The 16,579-nt window shown below is 43.0% G+C and overlaps 1 protein-coding gene across 1 annotated transcript in view; it reads right to left on the reverse strand.

Moving 5' to 3' along the window:
* The window catches only part of LOC132575417 (enoyl-CoA delta isomerase 2-like), a 46,198-nt gene that overhangs the window by 13,880 nt on the left and 15,739 nt on the right, over positions 1 to 16,579 (reverse strand). Inside the window, exons 5-6 of the mRNA XM_060244180.1 lie at positions 16,413 to 16,533; positions 9,179 to 9,268 (exon numbers count right to left, since the gene is read on the reverse strand). Of these exons, the coding sequence (XP_060100163.1) occupies positions 9,179 to 9,268; positions 16,413 to 16,533 (211 nt within the window). The remainder of the gene's footprint in view (positions 1 to 9,178; positions 9,269 to 16,412; positions 16,534 to 16,579) is intronic.

A 16,579-nucleotide genomic window follows, 5' to 3' on the forward strand; every position in this document is an offset into this window, starting at 1 on the left:
TTTTGATGGCCAACGGCTCAATTGCAAGAGCGAATAGTAGGGGCGAGAGAGGGCAGCCTTGCCGTGTGCCTCTAGACAGACTGAAAATAGCTGAGTTTAAGTTGTTAATCCGAAGTAGTGCTGAAGGAGAGAGATAGAGGGAGTCAATAAGAGTACGAAATTTGGGACCAAAATTCATTCTTTCTAGTAAGGAGTGCAGGTAGAGAGGTTCGACCGAGTCAAAGGCCTGCTCTATGTCTATAGATAGGATGCAGGCATCCTGAACAGCTTTGGTTTTGCAATGATGAATCAAATTCAGTGTTTTTTGGGTGACATCAGTTAAGTCACGACCAGGGATGAAACCCGACTGATCAGAGGCAATATAATTTGCCATAAAACTATTCAGTCGCCTTGTTAAGATGCTAGTAAAAAGTTTGTAGTCGGTGTTTAAAAGAGATATCGGTCGGTAAGACTTGGGGTCTAATTCATCTCTCTCTTTTTTGTGTAAAACAATAATTTTGGCAAGACTCCAAGACTGAGGGACTGAGCCAGAATCGAGAATATAGTTAAAAAGAGATAGTAAGTAGGAAGATAATGTAGAACTATAAGCTTTATAAAATTCAGAAGTGAAGCCATCCAGACCCGGCGATTTGTTTGTGCGCAATGATTTGATGGCTTCAGCAAGTTCCAGCTCATCAATGGGGCGGTCAAGACACTTTTTGTGGGCTTCTAGCAAAGTGGGGAGTGTAGTAACGGATTGAAAAAACTCAGAGATCGCTTCAGGTGGTGGGTTCTTGGATTGGTATAGAGAAGAGTAGAATTGACTAAAAATATCTAAAATAGACTTTGAAGAAGTGCATACAACGCCTTCGCGATTTCTGAGACCCTTCACATTCAGGTTGGTGGCTTGCTGTTTGGCTTTCCACGCTAGAAGCCTATGAAATTTTGGGCCCCGATAACAAAAGGCTTGTTTGGTAAATAGCAGATTACGTTTGATTTTTTCAGTATCCAGGGCCTCTAACCTTTTCCTTTCCTCTTGCAAGTGCTGAAATGTTTTTTTGCTGCAAGTGTGCTTATGTTGGAGTTCAAGGTCTTTGATTTTCTCAGTCAAGAGGTTAATAAGATGTTGTTTTTTCTTTTTTTGGGTGGCAGACAATGCAATAATTTTGCCTCTTAGGAAGGCTTTGCACGCATCCCAGACCGTTTGGGAAGGGATGTCATCAGAAAGATTGTGGCTAAAAAATTCCTTAATTTCCTGTTCGATTAGGTTGAAAAGTTCTTTATCTAATAATAAATAATTGTCAAGTCTCCAGGAAAAGCTACGGTCATATTGTACAGTTTTCTTAATAGAGCAGATAACTGGCGCGTGATCAGACCAGAGTTTTGGTTCAATTGAGGCATCTACAAGAGCATTACAAAGAGAATCAGAAATAAAGATATAATCAATGCGCGTGTGAGTTTGATGCTGCGAAGAGAAGTAGGTAAAGTCCCGCTCATTTTGATGGAGAAACCTCCAGGAGTCTGTAAGCCCCATTTCTGACATTATTTTATTCAAGCCTGAGGGGGAAAAGCCTCGTCTGGGGGGGGGAGGGGAGAGGCGAATGTTCCGATTTTCTGTCTAGCCGAGTGTCCATAAGGAAATTAAAGTCAGCTCCGATAATTAAAGGGCCTTCCTGAAAAGCTTTTAATTTGTTCATAATCTCCCGGATAAATTCTAGTTGTCCCGAATTAGGCGCATAAATGGCAGCTAGGGTTGTGATTTCGTCATTGAGTCTACCCTTAACAAAAAGGAATCTACCACGTTCATCTATCTCAGAGGCCAAGCAAGAAAACTGAACTGAACGTGAGAGTAAAATGGCAACCCCCCTGGCATGAGAGGAACCAGAGGCTGTGAAAGACATAGGAAAATTGGCAGAGCGAAATAGGGGATCAATGTCATTTCGTAAGTGTGTCTCTTGTAGAAAGATAATGTCTAGAGCACGTTTCTTCAACCCTGAGAGGATGCGTCTAGATTTGATTTTGCTATTAAGCCCTCGACAGTTCAGCGAAAAGATTTTTAGGTCCAGGGCCATTTAGGTCAAAATATATGGATTATAAATTAGGTCTCCCGTCAGGGACAAAGGACGGAGACGATAGACAATTACAATGTAAGATCCATAGCAGGGAAATGCAGTATGAGACCTCATGACTATGAAAAAGGATGGTTTGTATGTGAGTGAATGTAGGACAGTGTCCCAATCTATGATTACTGCGGGAATATAATGGGATATTGGAAAGGTACTAATTGCTATAACAGGGCTAAATAGAAATAGTAGTTTAAGCCAACTTGGCGGGCCTTTGAGAAAGAAAAATGACAAGCACAGGAGAAAAAGGGCCACTGATCCAAAAAGCAAGCCCATAAAACATGAAGGCATATACATTTTGTTCCTAGGACAAATGAACTGCATCAGTGTCAAGTCAAACAAACAAGAACTAGAAAAAAGGCAAAGAAACCTATACAGAACTAATAGACAATCATGTGATATCCCTAGTTGAACAGCAGATGGCGTACTAGAGTAGCAGCATAAGTGGTAACCAGCATATCTAACACTATAATACAAGTAACAGCAATAAGTGCACCTCATCCCCACCCCCCTCCCCCTTTCTCTGTCCCCTCTGTATATAAATGATGGTCAAAGATAGATTGGAAAGATGTCTGCAGGGGGACAGAACTCCCATCGGATACATTAAATAACAGAACCAGTAACCAGCACATGGGGAAAACCCGTGGGTCCCAGGAAACCACCCAAGACCGGGGTCCTTGTACCCTTCCACTACACATTCCCCTCATTCTTGAGAGCTGGAGAGCCAAGCCCCACTCTACCCTCACCCCCCCACCCTCCCTCAGATGTTAATTATCATATAAGACAAAGCTTTAAAGTAAGATAACATAAGATAACAACGCAGGTTTATGATGAGTTTACTGATTGCAGTGACTGTATAGAGTCCGGAGCTTGGGCTGGTTCATGCGAACGGGCTGAGATTTTACGATCCTTAGGCGGTGACACGAAGGTCCATTTTCGCGTTTGTGACTTACGATCCAGCTCCATCGGAACGTCTATGTTGAGTGACTGAAGTAGATACAAACCAGCTTCAGGGTCTTCAATAGTCCAGCTTTTCCCTTGGCGATGTATGACAAGTCTGCCTGAGGGCGACCATCTATAGCGGATGCTTGCTGCGGCCAGCTTTTGAGCAATAGGTTTGAGGAAATGCCTATTCTGCAGGGTTTCTGCTGATAGATCTGGGAAAGCAAGTATTTTCTTATCCTTATAAGGAAGACCATTAAGGTTTCTGGCAGTGTCTAAGATCTTTTTCTTAACTCGTATGTCAGCCAGTTCGATGATGACATCTCGGGAGCTGTGGGAGCGGGAGGAGAAGGTTGAACCCAGCCGATAAGCACGAACAATGTATGGAGCGATGCCATCCTCCAGCTGAAGGGCTGAAGAAAACCACGATGCTAGGAAGCTGGCCAGGTCTGAGGTTCCTTCCTCGTGTTCTTCAAAGCCTCGCAGCTTAACATGTCGTTCCCGCGCTTTGTTATCTAGTGCCAGAATTTTGTCTGTGGCCCAGCGTTCTTGCCTCTGAAGATGTCGGATTTCCTCTTGATTAGTAAGGCCTGTTTCTAACGCTGAGTTAGCTGTGGCTGTGGCTTCTTGTAAAGTGATTTGTGAGGAGCTGATCTGATCTGTAATTGGCTTGAGTATAGCCGCCATGTTGTCTAGCATTTCTGACTGAAATGAGCTCAGGGTATTATGGAATTCTTTCGCTGTGAGGAGATCTGGTGAGGGAAGCAGACTAGCAGCGCCATCTGCCATATTTGACGTTTTGTGCGGCCTTGACAGGGAGCGATCAGATTGTGAGCTGGAGTCCAGAAAGGATTTAAGAAGCCGAGCGCTAGCTAAAGATGAGTTATTCTTTTTATGGGACGATTTTCCCATAGTCTGATAAGAAATAGGATATAAAAACCTGTGTCGATGAGGGAGGGTGAGGAGATCGGGTCAGGAGCTAAAGCCTCACACGTCTGTCGCCATTCGCGCTGACGCCACGCCCCCAAGCTGAACCCTTTTTGTTGTTGCTGGAGAATGCCTTTTTTATTTTCAAAAACCGTGCAGATGACCTGTCTGCAGATTGACTCACTGTGCAGGAGAGGGAATGAGCAAGGTGTTCTCCTACCAGTCTCTGGGAAATCAGCAAACCATCTGTACTGAGCAAACATGTGGAGGAAGTGCTCATGCACATGCTGCTCCCTCCAGTGTTCCCTCTAAGCTGAGTTAGTGTGAGCTAACTCACAGTTTTTTTGCCTCCAGCTTGCACATTTTTGTCTCACTCAGGAAGGATGGCCCCAGAGCAAACTAGTTTATGGAGTAGCTCACAATTTTAATACCAGTGGCCCACGGAGTAGAATTCTTGCTCAGCTTAGAGGGAGCATTGTCCCCCTCTTGAGATCACCGCTGTTGGGAAAGCAGTGTCATTGATCACAGGGAGAGGAGTACACACGAGCATGTCCTTATGCATTTGCACCCTGCAGCTCAGATGACTCAATGACTGTGCTGTGGCAGGGGGTGGAGCCAGTGTGCTTGCATCGTCTCTCCCTCTCCGTGCGGTGAGTCAACTCATGGATGGGTTGTCTGCACAGGGCTAAAGTGGCATACTTGCAAATGCAGTGTTTTTCCCACACTTAAATACTATGTACAGTGTTGATTCCCCCAATATAAAAAAGCATAGAAAGGAAGTGATGTACAAAAGATCAAGGGAAGGGTGGAGTATTATCTCTGAATGAGTGCTTTAGCCCTTGAGCTCTTCTGTTTATGTGGGGGAAATATGCTGCGAGGGTATGTGATAGAGGCTCATGAATGGAGACTAGAGAGAAGTGATTCTCTCTCAGTTCTTGAAGCCATGCAATGAAATTGACTGGCACTAATTTCAGGATAAATAAAAAGGAAGTACATCTTCACACAAGGCATAATTAACATATGAAATTCACAGCCTCAATGTGATGCTTGACATTAACTTTGATAGCTTTTTAAATGGTTTTGATAAGTGGATGGAGGGCAGGCTTTACAACAGCCATGGGAAAACTAAAATATGGATCTCCAGAGTGAGAGGCTGTATGCCTCTGATTACTAGCAGGTGCTGAGCATGGGTTAGTGCCATTGTGTCCCAGTTCTATCTGTTACATTCTCATCATGCCCTTCCTCCTCAGAAATCAAGTATATAGCTGTTTTTGATTTTGTCCTCCTAACAACTCTATGAAGTAGGTTAGACTAAGATAAGGTTGCCAGCTCTCCACTGGAGGCAGGGGATCCCCCACCCCTTACCACCAGCTGACTGGTAGGAGGACTTACCAGAACCAGGATAGAGGACCAAGCTACATTGCTGGCAACATGTCAACATCACTTCCAGCATGTACTGGAAGTGACATCATCACATCAGTGATATCTGGGTCTGGTATTTGGGCAAAAACTCTATGGTAGAAGCCACTTTTATAATAGAGTTTTTGCCCAAATGCCAGAGTGCCACCAGGATGTCCTGGCATGATGATGTCACTTCCAGTACATGCCAGAAACAATGTAACCACATTGTCAGTGGTGTAGCCTGAGCCTCTCTCCAGCTCCTGGTAAGTCCCCCCATCCCCCACCTGTTGCTAAGAGGGACCTGGTAACCCTAGAACATATGACTGGCCCCAGGCCACCCAGTGATCAAATGGGTTTGGATCTCCTCATTTGTATGGTTGATTCCAGGCAGCTTTTTCCACTGAATCTTTCCCATTTCCTGTCCCCACAGCTCCTGGCCCACATGGGTTTTGTAGTCCTGTGATCCACTGTATAGTTTTTGTCTTTTGGCGAGCAAAGGGAACCCCTATTTCCTTGTTAGCCAGCAGAAAAGTTGGTTGGATTCCATCTGCTCTGACCATTATAGCTTATTGGCTATTTGTGAGCAGTGCTTTTTTTTTTGTAGCAGGAACTCCTTTGCATATTAGGTCACACACCCAGGGGTCGTTTTGTAGAAAAATAGGTGGTGGAGCTCATCCAGAAATTGTTATGCAGCTACACCTACTATTCAATGGACAAGGTGGGGAGGAGGAGGGGGAACTGTCAGAAAGGTTCAGGAGCTGTGCTCCTGTGAGCTCCTACTGAATTTGAGTCCTGCACACACCCCTGATGTAGCCAATCCTTCAAGAGCTTACAGGGTTTTTAGTACAGGGCCTACTGTAAACTCCAGGAGGATTGGCTACATCAGGGGTGTATAGTCTAATATGCAAAGGAGTTCCTGCTACAAAAAAAGCCCTGTTTGTGAGCATTGTGGGGCATTTGACTTACCACAGCTGGAGTCAGAAAAGCTACATGGTGATCTAGGTTGATCTAGCAGACATTCTTCTGCTTCCAACAATCCCTGTTGCTTGCCAGATGGATAAAGAAAAAGCTTCTACAATAAGTTTGAGCCATGTATCAGTTTCCTTCCTCTTGTCATAACATGCAGATATAAGGAAGCTTATGAGTATCAGAATCATGAATCTGATATTTCCAAGTCACAAGCTGTGGGGAATGTTATATGGACCTCAGAAAATCCAATCTAGCAGGCTTGAAAAAGAATAATCAAGATGATGACAGAGAAAACATACTGTTAGGGACAGAGTTCAAATATTTTGCATTGCCAGGCTGAGACAAGTCTTTCAATTACTTTTCACACATATAATTAGATGTCTTTAACATAGAATTCCCTAGTCCATGCTGTTACTGCAAAATGTACAAAACATTTTTTTAAAAAAATACCAAAAATCTGCTGCAAAAAAATAGAGCAGTTCTTTGTATAATTTACAGACAAATGTTTAAATTACAGGAAAGTGAGATGACTTGAATTTAGAGTTCTCTCAGTAGAAGGAAAGGAATACTAAAATTTAAGAATTAATAGTTTCCATTGTGATAGGAAGAAACTCTGGGCCTACAAGGGATGGTGTCTGGTATATGTTTTACAACATAGCAACCCTGAACACACACACAATGGTAGCAGGGTCTAGTTTAAAGAGCAAAAGGGATGTACGGGTGAGGGGTACTGCAGCCTCTTCCCTTCCACTACTCCCCTTCCCGTAATTCCTCTTACCAGGTGCTTTTCTTCTGGCCAAGTTCTCTTCTGTATTGGAGCTTAGCAGAGCAAGAAGTGACGATTGGTGTAGCTCCATATTTGAATCAGTGAGCTGATGCTGCATGTTGTGTGAACTAAAGGAATCCTTTCATGGGGGTGGGTGGAATACAGCCAGTTGAGATCCAGCTCAGGCAAGAGGAGTTGGTACATGTGCAACATGATTTCAGTTGGAATGACTCCCAAGCAACTGTGTGTAGCATTTTGTCTTGGATTCTGATAACTGTGGCTCGGTTTATCCTACAAAAATGTATTGTGTCTCAGTGGCTGTGGCTATCTGCTTGATGGCCCTTCATTGTTTTTATAGACAGCTCTGACCAACACCCCACCTGAGTTAGAAGAGTTGGGCTTTTGGCCTAGCTGGACCAGGGAAAAAGGAAGCTGATGGGTCTGCGTGAAAGGAAAATGTAGAGGGTTTGGATTCAGAGAGAGGCAGAGTGATGGGCGGACAGACATTGTTGGAGCTGGCTGAAGGCTCTTGGAGCAATGGGGCCTCTCTTTCTCAGTGGTGATCTGAAATGAGTTGTGGATCTGCTTCCCTGTGGAAGTGTATTTTTGCTTCTACCAGTGCTCTTGTATATCTGTAAATAAAGCAAGTGCTACAAAAATGACATCCCCAGTGCTCTCTCTTCCGGGAGAGCCGACACAAGTCAGCACAGGCCCACAGAATTTTTCACCACAATAGGATTGAAAAGTTAATAGGGTTTGCCTGGCACAGCATTCGTCATTCCTTTACCAATATTCCCACAAATATTTGATGATACACTAAGGATGACTGAATCACTTTAGTCTGTTGTCTATATGAGATAATATCTCAAGCTTAGACGAAGAGCACATGAAAATCGTCCAGTCCATATGACATCCTGTAATCTCTTCCTGTTTAGCAAGCTCCATGCTATTTCTGATTGAATTCATTTTACATAATACTCAGCTCATGTCTAACTACTCTATTTTGCCCTACTAAAAACTCTTTTATTGATACCAGCTTTTTCATCATACCATGACTACCAAGTGATGGCTTGTTGGTGTGAATCACATCACAAATACAACACTGCAGGTAGAGCTGCATAATTTCCTAATGCAATGCTTTTCTGTTGAATCAGTTCACACATCCAGATAGAAGTCATTAAATGTTCAGTATTCCAGAATAGCAAAAATAAACTGAGGAACATGTATATCTGAACCAGGTTCACATGCAGACCAAATCCGTGCTGTGTAACAACATTTTGTTAAGGGATTGTATTATAAAAAGTATGTAGAAGAAGAAGAAGATATTGGATTTATATCCCGCCCTCCACTCCAAATCTCAGAGTGGCTCACAGTCTCCCTTACCTTCCTCCCCCACAACAAACACCCTGAGAGCCCTCTCAGCAGCTGCCCTTTCAAGGACAACCTCTGCCAGAGCTATGGCTGACCCAAGGCCATTCCAGCAGGTGCAAATGGAGGAACGGGGAATCAAACCCGGTTCTCCCAGATAAGAGTCCACACACTTAACCACGATATCACACTGTCTCTCAAGTACAATGTACAATATAGACACTTTTTGATAGAAAACTAATACAAAACATATTCCTGATTAAGTATGGGTTGCATTTCACCTTTTTTTTGGGGGGGGGAGCGTATATAATGCCCAGTCAAGATGTAATATTTAGTTATTTAGATATATTCAGGGCTTTTTTTGATCAGAAACACACGGAAACACAGTTCCAGCTGGCTTGGTGCCAGTGGGTGTGGCCTCATATGCAAATGAGGATATATTTACCCCTCTTTTACCCCAGTGGGGACCCAAAGCAGCTTACGTGGTTCTCTTCTGCTCTATTTTATCTGCACAATAACCCTGAGTGTGTGTGACTGGCCCAAGGCCACCCGCAGGCTTCATGGCAGAGCAGGGATTCAAATTTGAGTCTCCCAGATACTCTAACCACTGGGCGGCACTGGCTGTCTCTCTTCCTGTGACAACAAAGGCACAGCATTTGGGCAGAGCTCTATGCTTTTGTAACCTTTGTTTTCATCTGCTTACCTGTATTGGTCCCATTATCTTAGGGAAGGTGTAAGATGAGCAACCCTCTGGACTCAGTCCCAGCTGGCTAAAGGGAGCATGAATTGTTGCCTGCAATGAAATTTATGTATATATTATTATTGGTTTTTAAAAAGGCTGCAATCTTGTGTACACTTGCTACTTGCAAGTAAGTATTACTGAATTCATGGATTTATTTCTAATAAATAAGCATAGGATTGGGCTGTGATCCAGCAAACATTTGCAGAGATTCTCCCCTTTACTTCTGTTGTTTCCCCTGGAATGATGCCAAAGGACAGTCAGCTGTTAGCAAGAGATTAAGTGAGAATATTACACAGTAGCATTTCCAGCCACTTCTGTTTATCTTTCCCTCCAAAAAAGCCCCCTACCTCATCTACAAATTATATATGAGGAGGGGGGGGTAGCTCAATGGAAGAATACAAAAAGATCCTGAGCTCAGTCCTTGACATCTAGAGAGACTTTTCTGCACTTTCCCCCATGTTGATCTGGAAAAAAGTCAATCTGGATTTTTTTTTTAAAAAAAAACCTGGTGTGGAAAACTCTCCCCCTAGTACATTTTTTGCGTGGATAAATGACTGGGGGGGGGGGGGGGAGTCCATTCCCCCCGGTGGTGCCATTCTGAGCCTGTATGAGCTCTCCTTTTTAATAAAGAAGCTGTTTCCCTTAGCTGCAGGGAACACAAGTCTACTTCAAAAGAATAATGTGTAGTTTGGCCCCAAGTCCCTGGAGAGCTACCATCAGTCAGAGTTGATGAGACTGTGCTAGATAGACTAGGACTGTGACACAAACCAGCTTCATAGGCTTCTGATTCCCCCCTCCCCCCTCAAGAAATCATATCATTCACAATGCTGTCCTAAGCAAAGTTAAGTCCACGAGATAAAAGTTAAGTCCACCAGACCAAGGCTGTTGCAGTCCCACAACCAGGGCTAAACCCAGATGGGAAGGGATCTGAACAATTTACCTCATCCAGGAAAGCTTGGAGTTGCCCAACCACCATCGCCTTGCTCAAAAATGAAATTTAGTGAGAGCCCAGCCCAAATCTCTAGATGACCTCAGCTGAAAAGTTCAGGAGAAAGCCACTGAAAGGTCCAGGAGAAACAATAGAGTCACACGTCCTGCGTTCATCTCCCAGCACAAGTCATCCACCAGGGCAACAAAGGCAGTTTTAGTTCCACAACTAGAGCTCAATCCAGACTGGAATGGATCTAAACAATCTACCCCATCTAGGAAAGCTTGGAGTTGTCCAACCATCATCACCTTGCTCAAGAAAGGAACATTTGACACTTGTCAATAATTATTATATTTGTGGAAGGATTCCATGCCCTGCATGACAGGGTTTTTTCTTCTCCAAAGTTTAGCTAAGAAACCAATATACTTAGGCTGCATCCACCCATTGTTGGATGTTGCCTTATCATTTCACAATGGTGGTCATTCACGACTGGATTGTCTTGTCCATACAGGAAAATCCACTTCCAAATTATTGTTGTAGCACAATAATACAATAGCCAATGACGTGTGGTGGCAGCTTTAGCTATTCAAAGCTAAAAGTTTGATTTATAATACGGCAATTATGGATGCCAGGCCTATGGTTCCAGTAACATGTTTCCTTGCAGCATCTGTGAGCAATTCCTATGTTGCTCAATTGTTGTTGTTTATATTATGTTATAAAAATGAGGTGTGAGCCAGTAGGTGTAGTAGTTAAGAACAGTTAACTCTAAACTGGAGAACTGGGTCTGATTCCCCATTCCTCTTCCACATGAAGCCAGCTGGGTGACCTTCAGTCAGTCACAGTCTAAAAAATAAACCTAGGTCAGCACAAAAAGAACTAGAGTTTCAGGCTGCCAAACAATCTTTGGATCTCCTGGCTATATTACATCCACTGCTAGATGATGATGATAAATGAATGCCAGCAGGGCTTTTTTTGGTAGCAGGAACTCCTTTGCATATTTAGCCATACTCCCTGATGCAGCCTTGGAGCTTGCAGTACTAAGAGCCCTGTAAGGTCTTGGAGGATTTGCTACATCAGGGGCATATGGCCTAATATGCAGAGGAGTTCCTGCTATTAAAAAAAGCCCTGAATGCCAGTGCTATAAGCATGGCATCTTATTGCCAGCCTATTATCTTTCAGTTACTAATACAAGCTGAAAACAGCATGCTGGTCATCTGGCCCTTCCATGGGGTTACTATAGTATAGCGCATAGATTGTCACGTTTCCAGCAGACTCATTTGAAGTGCTTTGCGTTGTTGACTTCTACCATCTCCCGTGAGGCTGTTTCTGTAGGGTGGCCATGGGACTGTGGTGCATCTGGCAAATGTTCCTTGGCTGAAAACAAATGATCTTTAGGCAGTTTCAGATCATTACTGAAGCTTCCTCGTGCCACGCAGAAAAGACTTTTCCCTGATTGCCAATCTATTAAGTTTCTTGCAAGCATATCACACAGCCTCTTTATCCAAGTTAAGTTATACTAAATTCCTTGTTCATGATTGGGAGACTATCACTAGCTGTGAGATGTTGCACTTCATTAGGCTGCATAAAGTAACAAGTAAAAGAGACGAGATTGAGTTCTAAAACACATCCTGAACTGGATGGGAATGTGCATGCTCTTTGCTACAGGTATCTATGAAAAGTCATATGTAGAGTATGGATAAGCTTCCCAAGATAGTTATTGCATAATCTGGTTCTCAGAAATCTGGAAGGTATATTACATCTGAACCCAGAGACACCATTTAATTATCATAGCTGACTGGTGTTGAAATTCTTCTGGTGTTCCACCCGTGCATACAATCTCCTAAGGAAATGGTAATCTTATTACATATTGCACCATTCATTCCTAAACATTCCAAGCAAATAGCAAGTCCTGTCAAAGCTGAGGCTGCCTTTTTTCCTTTTCCTCTATAGAGAATTTTGACATTGTGATTCTGTCTCCTGAGTGTTGACTTCTGTCTGGAACATTTGCCTGTTATGTTATGGAGGAAAGAGCAGCCAAGAAGAAAGACCTAAGTCCTGCCCCACCATCTGCTGTCCTCCAGCTGTGACCTTTTTTTTGGTCAGTGCCATCACCAAGGAGGCTCTCGAGGGCAATATCAGTGGGCATAGTCCCTCTATGCAGGGGTGTTGAACTTATTTGTTTTGAGAGCCAGATCTTACATAAATGAGACCTTATCGGGCCAGGCCTGTGTGTCATAAAATGTAATGCCAGATAGGGAAGATATAAACTTTATAGAAGCCATAGACAAACATACACACTCAGCCTAATCCACCTCACTGGCTTGTTGAGCCTCAGCCAACAGAAGGAAGAGAGGCTTGGCTCAGTAGCTTTGTTGTGCAACTGAGAGTCTGGCAGAGCTAGCTCTCCTTCCCCCACTTCCTCCCCAAGCGAGGAGCTTTGCTCTATAGCTCCAGTGTGATTGAGCAAGCCTGGTAAAGCATGTTGTGATGCAGAAGGAAGCAAGAGAGGGAGAAAGAAGCAGATGACAGTGAGTTGGTCAGGGGCCTGATAGGAGCCCTCTGGGTCCTGATTCCGCCCTGGGCTAGCATACCCTTTTAGCCTGATAGAAGGAACTTCAGCCTGATAGAGGGGATATCTAAGCAGTAGATGGTAGGCAAATAGTTGATGTAAGAGATCAGGAGATCATGATTCAGTAACTATGTTTTGGATGGTTGAGGTTTATTATCCTAGTTTATTAGGTCTGTTTCAGGTGGTTTTGTTTAGAATGTTTAGGGTTTTGCCTAATGGAACATTATATTTGAGTATTACATATATGATGTAAGGAGCATTGGTGGCTGGAGACAGATGGGGAGATACAGTAGTGCTTACACAGGAACATAAGACACCTGCTGGATCAGACCAGTGGTCCATCTAGTCTAGCATCCTGTCACATAGTGGTCCACCAGCCCCTCACTTTTTATGCAGTCTTTATGGGGCGAGTTGTCTAATGGTCCCACTTATATTTAGGTTCTTCCAGTCAGAAAGAGACTGATAGTTGTGTTGCAGGAATTGAAGTTAAACTAACTAGCAACAATTCCAGGGGTGGGGGGGATATGTATTTTCTGATTCCAACCTCTGATTTCCCCAGAAGGAAATATAAAATCTGAGTCTGAAGGGGAGGGAAATCTGCAGTGGCATCACATTAAGAATGATTACTTAAAAGTGCCAGTTTACAACTGAGCCCTTGTTCTATTTTGCTTGGTTTTGTATTGATACTGTTTGGTTTTGTTGTTGTATTGCTTGGTTCTCAATAAAGTTTTGAAAAGTAAAAAAAAAAAATTAAGAATGATTACAAATTAATCCAGATCAGCTTGACAATGAATGTAGTTCTTTGCTCTCCCACCCCACACATGAGTTTTGATTATTTTTTTTAACCTTTGTCCCAAGGAAGTGACAAACAGGCACATAGTTCTTAAGGAGAATCATCTATGCACATGTCTGAAGGGAAACACTAGGCTACTGTCTGACCTCAAAATGTAAGCACTCAGTATTCATCCTTGTACCATTCAGGAATAGGTCCTTCAAGGCTTATAATTATTGACTGCTTTTTGAGAAAAACAATGAAGCAGTATGAAATGAGACTTCTTTGCCATCTACAGACTCTAGTAAATGTCTTTAAAATTGCTTTTTTTTATCCCCCCTTCCCTTGTGATACCGCTTTATTCATTCATAATGCATAATAGGGAGGACATGAACATCTCCGTGAGATTAGCTGCAATAAACTGAGAGTTGCTTTTTACTCTTTTGCAGTAGAATGCTTAGCAAAGTTACACCCATCTAAGCCCATTGATTTCAATAGAAGAGTTGGTCTCTCATGTGCTACTGAGCTCATATCTAGCTGTTCCACTGCAGACCAACGTGCAGGGACGGCCCTAGACTGTCTGGCACCCTGGGCAAGGCTAACTTCTGTCCTCCCCCCCCTAACCCTAACCCTAACCTTCCCGCAGTGATAATGTCGCCGAGTCACACCAAATTGGGCGCCCCCAGAAGGCCAATGCCCTATGCAATTGCCTAGTTTGCCTAGAGGTAGGGCCAGCCCTGCCAGCGTGGCTCCCCTCTGAAACTATCTTCAATAGAGGAGTGTAACTCTGGTTAGGATTGCACTGTTAATATACTAAAAACGTCACTGTGTGAAGCAAGCAAGTACAGTTTAAATCCAAAACTAGATTTATTGTATAACTTAAACAGGCAAAGCAGCTGTCATATCAGTTACAAAAGATGCATCCCAGACCAAATCCCTTGTCTCCTTTCCCCCCCCCCCCTCTTTGAGCTGATCCCATGACCACATATCACTGCTCCACTGCTGAATTGTCTCATGTCCCCAGATGTCACGAAGATCCAAAGCCTCCTTATGCCACCGGGACACACCTCACAAAAGGACTCCCTCATCAGATATGACACAGCGTTATCTTATTAGTCAAAATGGCAACAATTCAGAATGGTGTGAGAGTGGCAATACTACTAAAAATGTTTTTTAAAACCCTGAAAATGTGGACTCAGCAAGCCACTCAGAAGCTGGCAACTGGCAATGACTAGAGCAACAGTGGAGACCATATAAACTAAGGTATGGTAACCATATAAACTAAGCTTGTTATTCTTGAATCTGGTAAATATCTTCATTATGTTGCATGCTAATTTACCCTCTACCTTAGTTTATATGGGCCCTCCTCATATGGGCCTAGCAGGACCCTCTGATCAAGGAACCAACATCCCATGGTGATTCCCAGCCCCAGGGACATCCAACTTGCCTTGACAAGAGCCAGGGTTTTTTTTGACCCTGGTCTCTGCCTAGTGGAATGAGCTTCCATTGGAGATCAGGGCCCTGTGGGATCTATTACAGTTCTGCAGGGCCTGTAAAATTGAGCTCTTCTGCCAGGCCTTCAGTAGCCGCTAATTAAGATACCGAAATGGGCGTTTGAGAGAGAACTTGGCTGGAATTTTCAGTTGGCTTATGAGGAACTGCAGGAGCAGCGGAACGCAATCAAAGCCGGAGTTTGCGTGAAGGCAAGAATTTTTCCTTCAGAAGCCAACAAGCAACAGAGGGACTCCTGTGGAACTTTATTATTGAGTCTTAATAATAATAATAATAATACATTTTATTTATATCCCGCCCTCCGTGCCAAAGCAGGCTCAGGGCGGCTAACAGGACATGGTGTGTACCATGATTATTATACAATTCATATGGTAAGATACAGTTAAAAATACAGTTAAAACAATTAAAATTTTAAAAACCACAATAAATTAAAGGTGCTACATTCAGTGGGATGTATATCCAGATGGCTAGATGTCACTTTGGAAAATTAAGAGACTGTGAGGGGTCCTCCCTGAAATACTGTATTTGAGACTCTTGTTTGGCTTTATTTTCTGATTGTATGAATGTATGCCTACTTTTGTATGCTGTTCATTATATGACACAATACAATATACTTAATTTAGTATAAACTATTCAAGAGTGTGTGTCTTGCACAATATTTTTGATATTTTTGGTCCTTCAGTTGAGGCAACAGGTGTTCCGTTACTGTTTGGCCTCCCCATAGGGCACTCAAACAACTATCTACATTGGTTGACGGTCTTTGCTGAGGCACTGATTACTATGCTGCATCTATTGAAAATGGAGCTCTTCCACCAGGCCTTCAGTTGAGGCAATGGGTGTCCTGTTACTGTTCGGCCTCCCCGAAGGGCACTCAAATGACTATCTACACCTGTTGACGGTCTTTGTTGAGACACTGATTACTATGCTGCATTATTAGAGGTTTTAATCTGTGGATTTTAAATGTTATGATTTAAACTCTTATTAACATTTGATGGAACCCGCCCTGAGTCCTCTCACAGGAAAGGCAGGATACAAATAAAATAAATAAAATAAATGATAACCAGCAAAAACCTCTAAATGTAATTTTGTCAAGAGGATGTCTCATGTGGAAGTTTAAAACCGAGCTGTATCAGTACATAAGTCTGATTTGTGTCTCACATATTAATTTTAATTATCCAACTGCCAAAAGGAATTCCACTCTGGTAATTGTTGTCTGATTCTCATCATTCCTTCCAACATTTCACAAATGAAAACAGAATTACAATACCTGAAGCATCTCTACTCTTACAGGAAGGATCACTGCCCAAGGCCTCCTTGCAGCAACATTATTCACTGCCAAAGACTCTACTCTGCGTTCTACATTCAGTAAAAACCCTGTGACAACCTATCCACAGATTTAAAAGCCAAGACTCACCCTATCCGAAGCATACACAATATCACACAGCCCAAGAAGAGCAGCTGCAAGACCAACGGCAGGACCATTTACCAGGGCTACCAGTGGTTTAGGAAAGTCAACAAAATGATGGGTAAAATTCCTAAAAATGGAACAGGGAGAAAAGAGAGCCATTTATTTTTATCTGT

The sequence above is a fragment of the Heteronotia binoei genome, chromosome 7, assembly GCF_032191835.1.
Source record: "Heteronotia binoei isolate CCM8104 ecotype False Entrance Well chromosome 7, APGP_CSIRO_Hbin_v1, whole genome shotgun sequence".
NCBI lineage: Eukaryota > Metazoa > Chordata > Lepidosauria > Squamata > Gekkonidae > Heteronotia > Heteronotia binoei.